Below are 15,854 nucleotides of genomic sequence, written 5' to 3'. Positions count from 1 at the left end.
CGCACATACAATTCAACTTAACAACGCCACAATTCCAGCAGATGGTGCCAAAATAATATGAGAAGTTTAGCGAACAACTGGGGGGAGGCTAGTTCCCCCCCCCCCCCCCCCCAAAAAAAAATGCATGGAGATTCTGACCAACTTTGCTCTCCCCGTTTGCAGACAGACGCAAGCCTGAAGAAGAGGCGCCAACATAGCGGTGAGCAAGCGAAGGGTCACAGTCAGTTACGATGAGCTGAGATGATGCAAACAAAAGGCCGAATTGTAGCTGAGACCACCCGCCAGCAGTTTGTTCTCACAGCGGGGAAAAGAAGCTGTGACAAAAAAACGACCGAAGCGTTTGTCTGATCCTCATCACGTTGTCACTTCTCTGGGCTGTTTTATTTTATCATATGGAGCGTGGTCAGCCATCTAAACTTGTTTTTTTCATTTTTTTTTAGCGCTTCCTGTTTTGACTGCAGGCACGTGATGGCATTGAACGTGCATTGTCTTCTTCCAGCAGGCTGCGATCTGTGCATTCAGCTCATGTCTTTCTCTCACCCTTTAAAATAAAGGATTTGAAAAAAATAAGCTTGTTTTTCTTCTAAGTTGCAAACAATTCCAAAATTTAAAAAGTGGATGATTATTGTTAAACTGTTGGGCGTGTAAGATTTTTCTTTTTAAACATTTTGATGTCATTCATGATGTATTAAATATAATTTATTAAAAAAGCAGTAGGACTTTAGTTGTGAAGCACAGAGTGCTCTATGACAAGTCCATATTCAAGTGTCAAATATTGTTTGGCTGCGTAATAAATCGTGGCAAAAACTGGTACGTACTGACGTACAAGCGCTCACAATCAAATTTTAAAGCTAACAGACGGCGTCGACTTTTCACATGAAATTGACTTTAAAGGGCGGCGAAGTGTTGACGTCACTTCCGCATAGGAATGTCATGTAAAAATGGCGGTGACTTGCGCGCAAACGTTGAGACGAGCGTGCATGTTTATGTTCGGACGTCCTGTTTTGCGGCCGAACGGCTTTTTGTCGTCGCTTTGCTTCGCGAACACTCCGCCGAGCAGGTGAGGATTAAGTACTCCCGCACCACAGTTGACACGATCACTTCCTGTCACCTCAGAACACGAAAGGTCTTTGGGCAACGTGAATTGACGTCACCGTTTGTTGTATTTGGTCGGGACGAGAATAAATTACATTCTTTGCGTTCTTTCACGAAGAAAAATGCAAATTACCAGCATAATCACACACGAATGTCTTCTGGAGCACTTGACAATATTGTTAAAAGATTCCACCATAATACGTCATACTTACCTGTTCCTGATTTTGACATGAATTAATGAGTGTTACATTTGTGTTTTGATCTTTTAATTCACAATAATTGTGACATTATGTATAAGGACAAATGTGATTGTTTGAAGAAATAGTACAGATTGCTAATCTAGTATTCTGTTGCATGCGAGACCACTGGCAGACAACATTGAAGAGACTGAAATATTGATTGGACAGAGAGACAAATTGACTGATGGCAATAAACAATAACCATTTCATGGAACAAATATTCCAAGTCAATTTGTTAGATTAGGCTATTGGTTCAGATGGCGTTTAGGCCCCCAGAGATGGATTTGCTGTCCCTGACCTTCACATCTGCGTATACTAATGGGCCAATCATCTGTTAATCACTTGAGCTGGTCACCCCCTATTTTTTGCGATTTTATTTGTGGTGTATTCAGGATCACTGGAGTTTGTAAAATTGCTGCTGTGACGTCACAAAGAGGAGAAGAGCGGGGAAGGAAGGATGGAAGAAGAGGCAGAGGCAGAGGAATATGGACAGTGCCAGCAGCAAGTAAGTGATGTCACTGAGTCAATTTGTGCAACACCTTTTTCTTGCGCTTCATTTTCTTGTTTTTATTCTTTTTCTGAGTCTGCTTGTTCTCTTTTTTTGTTTGCTTTTCTCAACATGTCTTCTTTCCTCGTTGTCATTTCAGTCTTTGGGTTGTTTGGCTCATCCGAGGAGCCGTCGAGCAAAGAGGAGGAGCTGATTATGCTTCTGAAGAAAGCCAAGGTAGTGAAGTGCCTCGCCCACACGTGCGCTTGCCTTATGACCTTCATCTGTCACGTGACCTGTTCTGCAGCTCAGCATGTTGAGGGGTGAGCTGGAGGCGGCGTCTTCCTTCCTCCACGCCGCCGCAGCCATTGCGCATGGGGAACGCCACCGGCCTGCTATCATCTACACGTACAGCCAGGTAGGAAAAGGTGCCAGGTGAAAGCGTGCGCCATCATAGCCCTAACGGCCAACCAAAATCGCTCTGCGGCATCACATGAACTTCCACGAGCAATCAGACTTTTCCGTTGTGTAGCGAGCACTCATGAGTACTTCAGGAGTAAATGACATCAATGAACTGCTCTTCCCAAATTGGTCAATGGTCGACTCATTTGAGTGACGTGGTGCCTTGTGAGGGGCCTTGAAATGGTGCAAACACAAAACAATGTCTCCTTAGATGGCCAACCTTGCATACGTTCAAGGTCATCTGACTCAGGTGAGTAGGCATTTGATTGGCGGCCGACGGCTTGCTGTGGCTTTGCTGCGATGACATCTCGACTATCACCCACCAGGCAGAGAAGCTCTTCAAGGCGGCCATGAGCTATATGCTGGCAGGCGGGATGCCGCAGGTAAGTCACCTTTTGGTCCGCTCGCCAACTTCCCGCTTTCCACTCAGCAACTTTCCTTTTCCAGGACGACAACGCCTTTGTGGAGATGTCGCTCAAACTGGCCACCATGTATGCCCAAGAGAATAAGTAAGTAAGATGCCACTCACTCAACGACGCCAAGATCAGATCACATGTGGCTTGACCGTGTGCGTGCTTGTGTGTGTGAGGGCGGAGCTGGCCGAGCACGGTTTCAGGTTCTGTTTGGAGACCCTGGAGGGCAAAGTGCAAAAGTTTGAGGAGACGCCAGCAGACCAGCTGACAGGTGAACACAACTTTGACGATGCTCTTCTGTTTTTCCCTTGCTCTTCTTTTTCTTGAGGTCCTCTTTGCGTCATTGCCCCCCCCACCAGAGGCCGATGAGGTTCTGAGGAAGGACACTCGTCTCCTGCTGGGTCTGTGTTTGGACTCACACGCTCGCTACCTGGCATCCAAAAAGCAACTGACACAGGCCGCCGCCCACTACCGCAAAGCTTTGGACATCTGCCAGAAGGAGCAAGGGCCGCATCACCATCAGGTAAGGATGCACTACAACCGTGACTGCTATTTGCTTGCGGTGCCCTGCTCGAATTTTCTCACATGCTGTGCGGGCCTCATCAAGAGTTGGACATACTGCTGCTGCTGCTAGACAACAAGGAAGTTAACTCTTGGATGCGGTCACTATTTTGCAAGTATTGCCACTTCATTTTCAGTGCAGTCGTAGCTCCACCCTGCTCCATCCTGACGTGGGAAAACTATGTCATCCAAATATCTACCCGATGTACCTTCTGGCTAGTTGCCATATATGTCACTTTCTCGTTTCTTGCCGTTTGTAACAGACTAAGTGAAGGGGTTGCCAACTTTTTTTTGCGCCACATACGCCCGATACTTGCTGTAGCAAGTATCGCTGACTATTCAGATAGAAGTACTTGTACTCAAGCTGTGAAAAAATGACGTGTGTATCTGTCACCCGCAGACACTGGTCCTGATGAGCGACTTGGCTACCATTTTGGATTTGCAAGGTCGCCATGACGACGCCTTGGCGCTGCTCCGTCAGGCGGTGGATACGGGCCGAGTCTCAGGACACGAGGACCTTCACGTCCTCCTGGCCAACATGGCCACCGTCTTGCTGCATGCAGGTGATTGATAAAGAGTTGCCCAGCAGGAAGATGATGGCGACTTATCTTTGTTGGTTTGCATCCTCAGGTCGCCATGACGACGGCATTCGCATGTTCCACGAAGCCCTCGATCTGGCGCGTGAAGTCGACGACAGCAATGCTATCCGGCACATCTTGCGGGGCCTCAGCCGTGCCGCCAAAACAGCCCAGGCCGACTCTGGGCGAGAGGAGGCGGAGCAACCTGTAACTTAAGATGAGGGTCACAGGTCGACTTTCTATGTGGGGAATAAAGGAGGTTGAAGTGAACAAAGTTTGTGTTTGGCGATTTATTGAAGAAAAACAAGCAAAGGAGACAATTGAGTAGCAACATTTCCTCTTAATAACCACCGTAGCCTCCTCGGCCACCCCACCCTCTACCTCGGTAGCCGCCTCCTAAACAGCCCAGGCCGACTCTGGGCGAGAGGAGGCGGAGCAACCTGTAACTTAAGATGAGGGTCACAGGTCGACTTTCTATGTGGGGAATAAAGGAGGTTGAAGTGAACAAAGTTTGTGTTTGGCGATTTATTGAAGAAAAACAAGCAAAGGAGACAATTGAGTAGCAACATTTCCTCTTAATAACCACCGTAGCCTCCTCGGCCACCCCACCCTCTACCTCGGTAGCCGCCCCCTCCGCCATATCCTCCTCTTTCGCCCCAATCCCCCCCTCCTCCCCCTCGGTAGCCCCCTCTTCCTCCGCTATAGCCTCCTCCGCCATAGCCACCTCCACCTCTGTAACCTCCACCGCTGCCTCCTCTATCTCCTCCTCCTCCTCCTCTGTAAGGCCCACCGCCTCCACCCTGGTAGCCTCTTCCTCTTCCTCCCCTGTCCAGGCGTCCCATCTTGGGGGGTCGAGGGCCATCGCCCATCCTGCAGAGAGACAAAGGCAGCTGCTAGCATGTAACATGTCACAACTTTGTTCAATTTTAAAAATGGGCCGATAAACTGCTGTTTACTTCAATCTGCAAAGTTATTGTTCGGAAAAATATATTTATAATATTGCATCAACTATGTCTACACTCTGAGTGAGTGAATTGGCTTTTTTTTCTTTGTAGTTCACTGTAGTTATTTTATTTTATTCTACATTTGTTGTACAGCAGAATAACAGTTTGAAATTAATGAAAAAAACAATCTGTGTGAAAAGTGCAATTACTGTATAATTATTTTATTTTGTTATTATATTATTTTGTTATTTTGACTTCAAGATGGCGCCGCGAGAGTGGCTGCCTTTCCAGCAGCTTCTATATTTTGTTCTTCTACTTCTTCCTTTCATAACTTTGCTGCTGTGAATTGGGAATTTCTCCATTGCGAGACTAATAAAGGTTTTCTTATCTTATCTTTCTTGTCAGGACAAGTGCTTTAAAACTGGCAATTTAAAGGCAATGAAAACATTGGCTGGCTGGCTCTCCGGCACGGTGGCTCACCTGTGGTTGGCGACGGCCAGGTTGATTCCTGCAGCAGAAGGTTTGGAAAGGTGTCGGATAAGGTTCACGAGCCGCTGGTTGCTTTGGTCCAACTGGGAGATGTACTCGGGGTCTTTGCTCACTTCCACCACCACAGCTTCAAGCGCTGCCCGGACAGCCAGGATGTGGCCCGCCGTCTCGTGAGGGAGCCGCAGCTTGATCCTGTATGCATCACATGACCCATTACATACCAGGGTGTTGTTGGGCTTTGTTGCCAATTGGTGACTCATTCAATACTCAACCACAACACAGGGGAGTTTTTGTGGAATTTTTAACTAATAATCCCCTGGACCACGGTAAACAATTGGCATACAGAGGGGATTTCGAATCTAAAATGGTGCACCGCTACCACTCAAGTGCTTGCAATTCAAACGGAAGGAGCACTAGGCACATATCAAGCCCCCAAACAAAAAAATGGGGGACACGCCAAACTTGTCTCCCTTCACACCGAAACGTTTCGATGCTCATGGACGACTTAAGTCATTCTTGTCATTTAAAGAGAAAGTAAGCCATTTTAGACTAAAAAGGAAAAACTTTGGAGTTCAGCATTCAGTATGCTCGTGGTGCTGCTGTACTTTACAGTTCAATAGATACATTTTCAAAAAGGGAACGTGACGCTTTGTCAAGCGCTTTAGTGTAGATTAAGTGCTATAAAAGTGCATTATATTTACCAATTACATTTTTTTTCATCTGCTGGAGTACAATGTTTTTTCAGAAATATGCAAAAGATATAAATCAATCCGGAACACATTTGTCGACATCAACACAGCAAGCAAATCGTCATTTGAGTTCTAATATGTCTATAGAGCTGAGCACATTGGTGGTTATGACACATTCTTTGAGCAACCATGTTTCACTTTGAAGATTCACCATTATCTTCACATTTCAAATTTTAAATGAACAAAAAAATAAGATCAAGATTAAAAATATATGACTCATAATTTATTTCCCAAGGGACTGGGAGCCACAGCGGAAGGATTAAAGAGCTACATGCGGCTCCAAAGTCACGGGTTCCTGGCCCTGACATAGTAGCTAACTTCTATTGACTACATGTTCCTACAGCACTATAAACTGGCCAACTGGCTATGTACCGTAGAGGCTAGCTAGGGAGCCGCTCTGTCTCTCACCAGTCATCCAGCTCGACCACGTCTCCGTTGGAGGAGACCTTCTTGCAGGCGAAGAGCAGAAGCTGCAGCGCGCTGACCAACGTCATCCCTTTGGCGGAGATGGCTCGAGTGCGGATCTGACAAGGCCGCAACAAGGGCGCCACGTCATTCAGGAGCACACGTAATGCTGATGCTATGCGCTGAGAGAAGCCTCACCTTCTCACTGAAGACGAAGAAAGGTGAAGGGAAGACGAAGTCCTGGCTTGTGAAAGGACAGGTGACGGAGGATTTGTGGATGAGTGCGTTTCGTCCCTCGGTGGTGAGGATCTTCCTCTTCTCCTTGTGGAAGCAAACGTTGGGATACGCGCCATACGTCAGCAGAGACACCACCACATCCAAGTTGTTGTCTGGTCCCATTGCCGTGAACATCTGCGTCATCAGACACTCTGAAACCACACATGCACACACACAGGTAAATACGCCGTACCAAAATTAGGACTGCTATACTCCGTTGGCATAAAGAATCCTCATAAAGACGAATTAATACCCGTACCATGGCAAAAACCTGATACATCAGTAAAAGCTGAGTCCTGTATTTTCATTTTCGGCAAACAGGCACGGCGGTACTTTATCAATAGCGGAATGGCATGCAAACCTAACCAGCTACCTTCAGGAAATCCAGAGTTGACCAGAATCTCCTTCAGCTGGACTTTGGCCTCCCAGGTCATCCGCAGGGTAGCCATGTTGAGACGTTTGTGTTCACAGAAACGGCATTCCGCCTCCTCGCCGTTAATCCTGAAGCGGAGTAAGGGGAAGTACCGTGAGCGGCGTGTTGTCGAGGGCAGCCGCCAGTGACGTCACACCCACCTGACTTCGTCCCAGGCCTGGAAGACGCACAAGAGTGCCACGTGGTCCGAGAAGCGGCTGCCGGCGAAGTTTCTTTGGACAAACCCCAGACGCTTTCCCTCGCTGATGAACGGTTCTTGGAAGCAGGTCGCCGCCGAGATGGTGCACATGGCGTCTCCCACGCTAGACGCAAACACACGCGCGCACACATCAAGACGGGAATAAAATGGCCAGCAAAAGGAAGTGGAGGAAACTGACCCAAATATGCAGCCCATGATCATCATCTTCCCCAGACGGGGCTCGATAGGCAAGCGGGCCAGGATCCGTCCCAGCGGAGTCAGCTCATCGTTCGAGTCCAGCGCATCCAATTCTGTGCACAAACACGTGGTTCTTTTGTGGCTGTGACTGTGTGCATGCGTGCATGACATGTGTGCGGGCTCTCACCTCTGAGCGTGTGCTCAGCCTCAATGACAGCATCCAATGGCGGCGGCTCGATAGCTTTCGACAGGAAGTGACCGATGGCGCCGAGCCTCAGCAACTTAATGCTCAGGGCGACTTCATGCAGAGGAGTCCTAAAGATCTCGGGAGTCATATGGGTCTCCAGCCTACAAACGCACACACACACAGTTAAGTTATGGGGGAATAGTCATCATAGTGGACACGGTTATACCTTTCAAAACGCGCGCGACTGCAGAGGTGAAAAATGAATCCGGCTCGGACTCGGCCAGCCCTCCCTTTCCTCTGCTCCAGGTTGGTTTTGGAGGCCCACACGGTGGCGTAGTTAGTCATGTTGTTGTGAGATGTGAACAGTTTCACCTTCTGCCTGCACACACAGAAACATACACACACGGACGGCATCACAACATGGACGAGAGAGTCATTTAATCTTTGATTCCCAACACGACTACTGTCAAAGAATACATTATGGGTGTTCTTTTGGCACTATGTAGGGCAACCTGTACTCACAAGACATTGCAGCAGCTCAACTAAACGGCCACCTTCCCCATATAAGGTGCTAAATAGTAAGTGGATAAGCATGATTACCCCCACGGACTGTCATGGGGGGCAAGACAGAACTTACTTGCAGGAGTCTATGACGTAGACCACGTCATTGATGGTGATGCTGGTCTCCGCGATGTTGGTGGACAAAATTACCTGCAGGGACAAGACAAGCGTTAACATTATGCACGGCCACCACATGCTGATTGCGTCGAACCACAAGTGCAGACGCAGTAAACTATGGTGTCGAGATAAAACCTCAGACCTCAGTCATTTTCTTCACAAATGGATATGGGTGTTTGACAAATTATTGACCACTTTAAAGTGTTGACTTCTCCTTTGAGGTGTCGTTGACAAGTGTCAGTAGTCTGTGTGGCCCTCGGAGCTGTGTGTCTTCAGCAGAACAGTTATGTGAAAGTCCGGGTCTGCTGCTGAGGTTATCCATGGGAAATAGATAGAGGACAAAGAGGGTAGGGCCTGGCACAGAAACCTGAGGGACACCGCAAGTGACATTGTGGGTCTGTGACTTTGCACGTTGCCCAGAGCAACATACTCGGTTCTGTCGGTCAAATAAGAGGTGCGCCTATTTTGGAGGGCTATTTCTATGCTATGGTCAGGGCGGAACCCCTGGAAAATACTGACTGAACCACTAACGGAATCTGTTTCATAAAAGCTGGGGAGTATTTCATCAATCCCTCTCATGTGAAAATTCTACAAAGACAACAGCCACTTGTCTCGCTGCTCGCAAGATGCCAGACACTGTGCTGCCACCCGATGTGATGTCACTAACCTTCCTGATGTTTTCCGGCACAGGCTCAAACACGAGCCTTTGCTCCTCTCGGGGTATCTGGGAGTGAAGTGGGAGGATCCGGTAACGGCTTCTGCCTGTAAACAAAGGAGAGAAGCACAATCACACGTCAACAAAATTACGATTGACGACTTCTCACGCTGCCGTGTGACCTTTACTTACTGAAGTGGGGGTTGTACTCCAGGTGACGTTGCATGGCGTAAATGAGATTCCAGCCGGGCAAGAAGATGAGGACGGCCCCCGAAACCTGCAGGGTCTCAATGTACTTGAGCAGAGCGTCCACCAGATCAAAGGACATCTCCTTCTCGTTCAACTGCGCCATGGAGCGCTTGGTATCCACCGAGTACTCGGGCCCGCAAATCACGTTACAGTTGACCTGCAAGGTCATTGGCGGTTAGGCGTCAGCTGTGCGGTGACGAGGTGGCCGCTGGAGCCCGTGGGCATACTTACGTCGTCGTCCCCGCCGCACTCCTCATCTTTGTCTCTTTTCCTGCGCTCTAGCAGAGGTGGCACAAAGTTGGTCATCTGGATGCAGTCCTCCAGGAAGTACTCTGTACAGTGGACAACACAATAAAACCAAGGGTGGGGTCACACCAGTCTTAACTTGAGCAGAATAAAGCAGTTGTTGTCATGTGTTTCCGGGCAGGAACCAATGGCAAAGTTGTCCAACAGCACTTTTGCAAATAGGCGCCTGTCCATTGGCAGTCATGTTGTACGCATATGGACGAGGATGTGCTTTGAACTATGGGAGCTGCTCTAATTAATTGATTTTTTTTTTTTTTGAATCGTTCTGATAAATCGTCCAATGGCTTTCCCCCTACCTTGCACGGAGAAGGTGCGTCCGAACACCTCGATGATGGGGCAGTTGAAGAAGTACTCTCGGAACATGGTGGTGTCGATTGTAGCTGACATGAGGATGACGCGGATCTGCGGGAAGGCCTGGACCACATCCCTGAGGACCACCATCAGAAAATCCGTCTGTAGATGCACATCGGGACAAAAAGGTGAGCGAGGCAAAGCAGGGCGCGGGGTCGAAAAATGGCAGCGGCTCACGTTGATGTCTCTCTCGTGTATCTCATCCACAATGACGTGGCTGATTCCTCGAATTCCTGCCTCCAGTTTTCTCAGGAGTACGCCTGAAGGAGAAGGCAAACGTCATACCACGCCGCCCGAGTGGTAGAGGACGCCGACCTACGTACCGATGGTGCAGAAAAGGATGCTGCCGTGGGGGCGGGGCAGGATGGACTCAAAGCGGACGCTGTAGCCGCAGCTCTGACCCAGATCTTCCGCCCTCTCCATGGCCACGCGCTCTGCCACCGACACAGCACTAATGCGTCTGGGCTGAACACAACAACAGAAGATGAAAAAGACCGAAAGAGATTTCATTCTCAAAGTGCATTTTTTGAAACAAGATAAAGACAAGTTTTTTTTTTCAACAAACCACTTCGAAAAGGAATATAAACACATTGCCACAAAACCCATTCTTAAAATTTCCAACATTGTCTACCACTCCATGTATTACGTGCATCTGGTGTTACCTGTGTGACCACAATGTTGCAGTCAGAGGCTTTGCCCGCCTTGATGAAGCGGTCCAGGATGTACTGAGGGACCTGAGTGGTCTTCCCGCAGCCAGTCGCTCCTCTGATGATCACGACGGAGTTGTTGTCCACCGCAGACATGATTTCTTCCTCAAATTGCTTGACGGGTAGCTGCTCGCGCTCGCTAAGCATCTGTGCACAAACAATGTGTGTTCACATATCCCGCTCAGACACACGGTGAGATGTAAAAGAAATCGGGGGAGGCGGGGGGGGCAATAAGTGTCATCCTTGCGCTATTCGACTGCTCGCCTCACCAATAATGTTGCATTTGCACCGTTTCAGTAACATTTTTCGGACAGGTGAAAGGTTCCTCAACGAGCAGACCATACCAAAGAGTATCCTGGACATGGGCTCATAAGTTCTACTGCTTTTCTCTAATTGGATGGCGTTTTGGACCAGATTTCTGTGTGTGATATCTCACAACCTTTTTGCACAGAGAACAGGAAGTACATTTGTCGCTAAATTCAAATAAGCTAATTATTTCAGAATGTCCACTTTCCGTGACATTTTTGTTAAGTGCACTGCCTAGAGATTTGTCTGATATAAAACATGTCCCTTGTTGGTTAGGCCAAGGTACCTTGTGAAGGTCGTTGTCGTGCTCCAACCGCTCCGTCATCTCATGCTGAAGGTCCATACTGATTTGCTCTGGAGTACACTGCAACAAACAGGAAGCGACATTATGGATCGAATCTGTGACAACAACCAGACAGCGTTTCTTCTAATATCCTACTGTAACGCGCTCAGTCCGCAATCATGAAAACAAATGCAAGGCGTATACATTTTCTCATGGATAGCGAATAAATCCTGCAATGATGCTCACGTCCAACGAATATTGTTAGTTGCACAAGGACATTAAGCTGTATGTCATAGCCATCAAATACAAGTTCCAAAGTTTTCCTTGAAGCATTTTGAGCATATATTTGTGTCACACTCATTTTTATTCACAATTCAGAGCACGAGTTCGATGTCAAATAAGTGGGGTGAATTCTCTTATTACTACATGGACCTGACGTAGGACATGGAGGGTACCGAATCAACACTCAGCCGGCGGCTCACTCACAAAGGCCAGCGGCCCCTCGTCGATGTTGCTGCTGGTCCAGGGATTCCAGTTGACCTGTGGGGGCGACCACGGAACCACGCCCGCGCCAGTCTGCCGCTGAGACGGCTCAAACGCTGCCATCTTGGCTGGGACCAACGACACAGACTCGCCGGGGTTTGCGGGCTGGACAGGAAGTGGTCATTAGTAGCGCATAGAGGAAGATCGCCTATGGGGGGGGGGGGTTCCAGGTGACTCACAGGTGGAGGGATTTGTACTCCAAACTCCTCGACGACGACGCTGAGCTGCTGTTGGAGGTCAGGAGACACCGGCACATCAAAGACTTCCAGCTAGAGATGGAAACAACACACACCACACACGCACAAGGTCAGAGTAGGAGTGGTTAAATGAAGTCTCTAGTTCCAAATTGAAAAGTTGTCAAGATCAGCTGTCCTTTTTTAAACTAGCCGCAGTCACTTTGTAGACATGCAAGAGTAACCACTGCAAATCAGCGTGGACATAAATAGTCATACGAATTTTTAGTTTTTTTCGAAATTGTATTTCAAACTAAACGGCAACAAATGGAGCACTTTCTGCCCATGAAAGGCCCCGGCAGCCCTTGATAAGTGGCGACTGTGTGTCGGCGTACACTTTCTCCGTCCTTCTTCTTGGTGACTCCTGAGTAGGCCTCGAAAATGCCCAAGTGGTACAGCTGGCGCACCAGAGACAAGGCGCACGACTGGGCCGCCAGCTTCTTGTTGGAGCCGTGCTCACGCGCAGTCACGCCTGCGGGAAGCGCACACACATGTCACTGCCCAGCCTTGCCGTTTAAACGAAGAACACTTCAACACACAGCCCAAGGGAGAGTGTGAGGTCTTACGGCGGCCAAGTTGTCGGACGAACAGCTGCATCTCGGCAATGAAGCTCCTGCACGCACATGCGCAAACATTAATTTGAGTGTCATCTGCCACACAAGCTGTCAGACAACTCACCTGACTGTGTTTACTTTTGTGTGTTTTTCTGCCGGACTTGAGCTTTAAAGGGAAGGCCTGTCGGGGGAATGGCCTGTCCAGGGACGGGAGGAATGAGGGGGCGGGGGTGGCCGGCGGACTCAGCGTCATCAGAACAGATCTCAAAACGCCACCAGAACGCTTTAGCACTTCTAAAGCCATTCTCGTGTCTTCCCTTATGGTTCTGATGACGCCGGGCCGCTGACATCCATGGCCTCACAGCCGTCCAGCAGAAAAACACACGCTCGCTAGAGAGGTCAAAGGTCACCAGAAGCGGACGAGTAGCAACGCTGGAACGGTGGATCAGAACTGGGGCCGGTCTACCGTGGTTCTTAAAGAACTTCAGTGAGAACGCGAAGGACCACGTGAGGCCCCAAAGATGTTTTCAGAGTGCGGATGCTACTCGTCCGTCTGGACTTTGCGCTCAGAGGTTCCACTGCAGACCTGTTGTGGTCCGGCCCCACTTGGCTGTATTTATAGTCGGCGCTGGTCTTCTCCTTCTGGAAGAACTGGTTGAGACGGGCTTTGGCGTTCTCTAGAGTCCAGTTGCCATGAAGACTGGCATTCAGGTCCACCTCCTCTGACTCCAGAGTCTGCGGGCGACAAAGAAGCCGAGCAGACAACTCAGCTAGTCTTGTTGCTGTCACAGTGGAGCAAGTGAGTGTCACCCTACTGCCTGAGCTTCCTGTTCATTCTGCCTGGCGTAGTACTCCTTAAGGTTGGCGCCGCGCTCCCAATCAGCTCCAGGTGCAGGTCCAGGTCCTCCACTGCCACCAGAGAAGCCCCCTCCAGGTATCCCTGAAGCTGAACCGGCCTCTATCTCCTCTGCAGCACACACACAAAACGACTACTCGGGCTGGCTCCTACGGTGGAACAGCCTTCAAAGAATATTTGCTTGCAACTTTTGTGAGTAGTAGAGGTGCAACAATTAATCAAACACTATTTTGATAATCAATTCCTGGTTTAGGGCCGTTGAAATCAATGTAAACATCCTCGGACTTGCATCATCACTTTGAAAGCAGACTGAATTTCTTTGTGTTCTTTCAAAATAAGACATTTGGAAACATCTGCCTTGACCTCGGAAATCTACGATCAACATTTTTGCCGATTTGATGACGGTTGTTAAAACGTCAGTTTATGAGTTGTTACTCTAACATTAAATTTGAATAAAATGTAGGCAATGTTTGGTTTTTTTCTGAACGTCATTTGATTCAAATGACAAAGGCACAACATGATGCCATGATCATTATTACCTTGTTCCGCCTTTACCACCAGGTGAGGAGGCAGTGGCCCACCGGACGGCAGGTTTCCAAACAAGGCCTTGGCTCCTACGTCGGCCTGATCGCTGCCTGGCATGTCCACGTGCCTGGCCATGCCCACCTGCCCGGAGAAAAACACCCATTTACATACAAAATATGAACTTTTTATGGGCCGCCACGTGACTCACCCCAAGGGCCGGCACCTCGGCGGCACTCATTTCTCCCATTCGAACCAGAAAGTTGACAAAGTCCCGAGCGGCGTTGGACTGAGCATCCTTCTTGTTGGTGGAGTTGCCCATCCCGGTGTAGTTGAAGCCGTCCACACGCACCTGCGGCAGATGCAAACGCCACATATGAGTAGAGCATGCGCTGAGGATAGAGTCTGTCCTGGTTTGAGTGTGTGTGTCAGCAACATCCGTCTGTAGATGAACACACCTCGCACATGAATCGGTTTTTGGTACCAGCGGCTCGGATGTCATAGTTGGGGGTTAACTTTTTTTTGCCACACCAGGCATAAAGGAAGTTCTTGATGTCCGCCATGGCAAACCGGAGCGAGCGTCCTCTCCTCGCGCAGCAACACTGCCCAAGCACAAAACAAACAACGACTTTATTTTCATCACTTTGTGTTGAAGTGAAAGGTTGTACAACACCATAACAAAGATGACAATTCAAATTGCATTACTATTAGAAGCCTTATGCTCCTTCATTGCAGATCCTAAAAATATCGATTAAACACACAATAATAGTCGGAAAAATATAACTGTCGATGGGAAGCTTTGGTGCGACTGGCGACCGCCTTGGGTCAAAACATACCTCTCAACGGGGGAGTGAGCGTCCTACGAAATTGGATGCTAATGTACTGACCAAGTGCACCAAACAGATATAAGGGACAATAACTACGGTAAACAGGAAAGAATGACAATATCCGCTCAGGCAATTTAGCGCCACCTAATGCGTCCATTGGTCGCAGCAGCACTTGAACCACAAAATGGACACCACAGATATAAATGGCAATGCCACTCATGGACGCACACTGGAAAATGCACAAAATTCTTTAAAAAAAACAAAACTTTCGACGTGTCGTACATCTCTTGACAGTGCGCCACAAGAATTGCTTCACAACCTGCTCGTCGCGCGGGTCACTCTGTCTCTTCTTGCTCGAACACCAAGCTAGCATCTTGGCTATCTTTGCTATTGTATTTCATTTGATAGTTTTAGCTGCGACCATAAGATATCCAAACATGTCCTGCTCTCACCCATTTCCACACATTTGGCATGCAATTCCTGAATTGAATTGATGCGCTTCGAACGACTTCAATGAATGAGCTCAAACAAAAGAATTATAGCGGGTTAGTCCCTTTGCAGATCGCCTGCCCCGCGCGACTCTTTGCTGCGTGTCGCGTCTACTTTCCATCGTTGAACGTCACGGGCGAGCTGGAGCTTGTTTCCAAAGGGTTTATCACTCACGTTTAGTGCTGCTCCTGCGCGTAAAGATCAAATGTGGAGCAGGTGAGTATTGTCGACTAAGCTCATTCGGTCTCTCTTGATGCTGCTGATGCTCTCGTCTTCTTCGGCTTTGTCTTGATTTCACGGGTATGTTTCGTGCATTGCTGCCATCTACTGGTTGGGTGCTCATGATGATGATCACCCATACGTCAGAGGCCAACTGTCTAATGGTGCAGTGCTCAAAAATTAAAAATAAAATAAAAATAAAATTTAAAAAAAAGTGCTCAAACATTTTACACCAAGAAACACCTAAAAAAATGCATGATACCCAAAGAGCCACCATAATAACAAACATTCAAATATCTTAGCACAGCGGCCCCCCAGGTCGATCAAAAACAAAGCCAAAGTTTTTTTTCTCCTGTAAAATGTGTTGCATATTTTTGTTAGC

At 48.4% G+C, this 15,854-nt stretch overlaps 2 protein-coding genes and 1 long non-coding RNA gene across 8 annotated transcripts in view; 2 read left to right on the top strand and 1 right to left on the bottom strand.

Moving 5' to 3' along the window:
• LOC109518915 (uncharacterized) overlaps window positions 1-567 on the top strand; it is a 2,076-nt gene extending 1,509 nt beyond the window's left edge. The window contains exons 2-3 of the long non-coding RNA XR_002168842.1: window positions 163-199; window positions 441-567. This is a non-coding gene — a long non-coding RNA (uncharacterized LOC109518915). The remainder of the gene's footprint in view (window positions 1-162; window positions 200-440) is intronic.
• Window positions 568-899: 332 nt separating this feature from the next.
• On the top strand, window positions 900-4,347 carry ttc19 (tetratricopeptide repeat domain 19). 3 transcript variants are annotated; one of them, XM_019875084.1, is made up of 12 exons: window positions 900-1,060; window positions 1,727-1,839; window positions 1,982-2,058; window positions 2,129-2,239; window positions 2,495-2,533; window positions 2,607-2,666; window positions 2,731-2,792; window positions 2,873-2,967; window positions 3,056-3,219; window positions 3,658-3,820; window positions 3,888-4,009; window positions 4,245-4,347. In XM_019875084.1, the coding sequence occupies exons 1-12, from the start codon at window positions 942-944 to the stop codon at window positions 4,284-4,286; spliced, it is 1,167 nt and encodes a 388-aa protein (XP_019730643.1). In that variant the 5' UTR covers window positions 900-941; the 3' UTR covers window positions 4,287-4,347. The 3 variants fall into 3 exon arrangements, with proteins under 3 accessions (XP_019730643.1, XP_019730644.1, XP_019730642.1); XM_019875085.1 differs by lacking the exon at window positions 4,245-4,347 and having other exon boundaries at window positions 2,610-2,666; window positions 3,888-4,112; XM_019875083.1 differs by lacking the exon at window positions 4,245-4,347 and having other exon boundaries at window positions 3,888-4,112.
• dhx9 (DEAH (Asp-Glu-Ala-His) box helicase 9) lies at window positions 4,111-15,553 on the bottom strand. Of its 4 annotated transcripts, none has more exons than XM_019875078.1 (28): window positions 14,396-14,500; window positions 14,149-14,289; window positions 13,955-14,081; window positions 13,375-13,526; window positions 13,146-13,294; window positions 12,572-12,618; window positions 12,341-12,477; window positions 11,952-12,041; window positions 11,716-11,877; window positions 11,233-11,310; window positions 10,596-10,787; window positions 10,257-10,398; window positions 10,111-10,193; window positions 9,879-10,035; window positions 9,508-9,608; window positions 9,220-9,433; window positions 9,040-9,134; window positions 8,332-8,405; window positions 7,921-8,073; window positions 7,695-7,855; window positions 7,509-7,620; window positions 7,272-7,433; window positions 7,072-7,199; window positions 6,621-6,850; window positions 6,426-6,541; window positions 5,260-5,460; window positions 4,452-4,705; window positions 4,111-4,216 (listed from the first exon to the last, which is right to left on the bottom strand). In XM_019875078.1, exons 1-28 carry the CDS (start codon window positions 14,498-14,500, stop codon window positions 4,176-4,178), a joined length of 3,804 nt encoding a protein of 1,267 aa, XP_019730637.1. In that variant the 3' UTR covers window positions 4,111-4,175. The 4 variants fall into 4 exon arrangements, with proteins under 4 accessions (XP_019730637.1, XP_019730639.1, XP_019730640.1 ...); XM_019875080.1 differs by lacking the exon at window positions 4,111-4,216 and adding an exon at window positions 15,428-15,553 and having other exon boundaries at window positions 4,346-4,705; window positions 14,396-14,539; XM_019875081.1 differs by lacking the exon at window positions 4,111-4,216 and adding an exon at window positions 15,084-15,133 and having other exon boundaries at window positions 4,346-4,705; window positions 14,396-14,539.
• Window positions 15,554-15,854: the final 301 nt, after the last annotated feature.

The sequence above is a fragment of the Hippocampus comes genome, unplaced genomic scaffold (assembly GCF_001891065.2).
Source record: "Hippocampus comes isolate QL1 unplaced genomic scaffold, H_comes_QL1_v1.1 scaffold20, whole genome shotgun sequence".
Classification (NCBI taxonomy): Eukaryota; Metazoa; Chordata; class Actinopteri; order Syngnathiformes; family Syngnathidae; genus Hippocampus; species Hippocampus comes.
The sequence above is the reverse complement of the archived record's forward strand: the minus strand, read 5'-3'. Positions and strand labels throughout refer to the sequence as shown.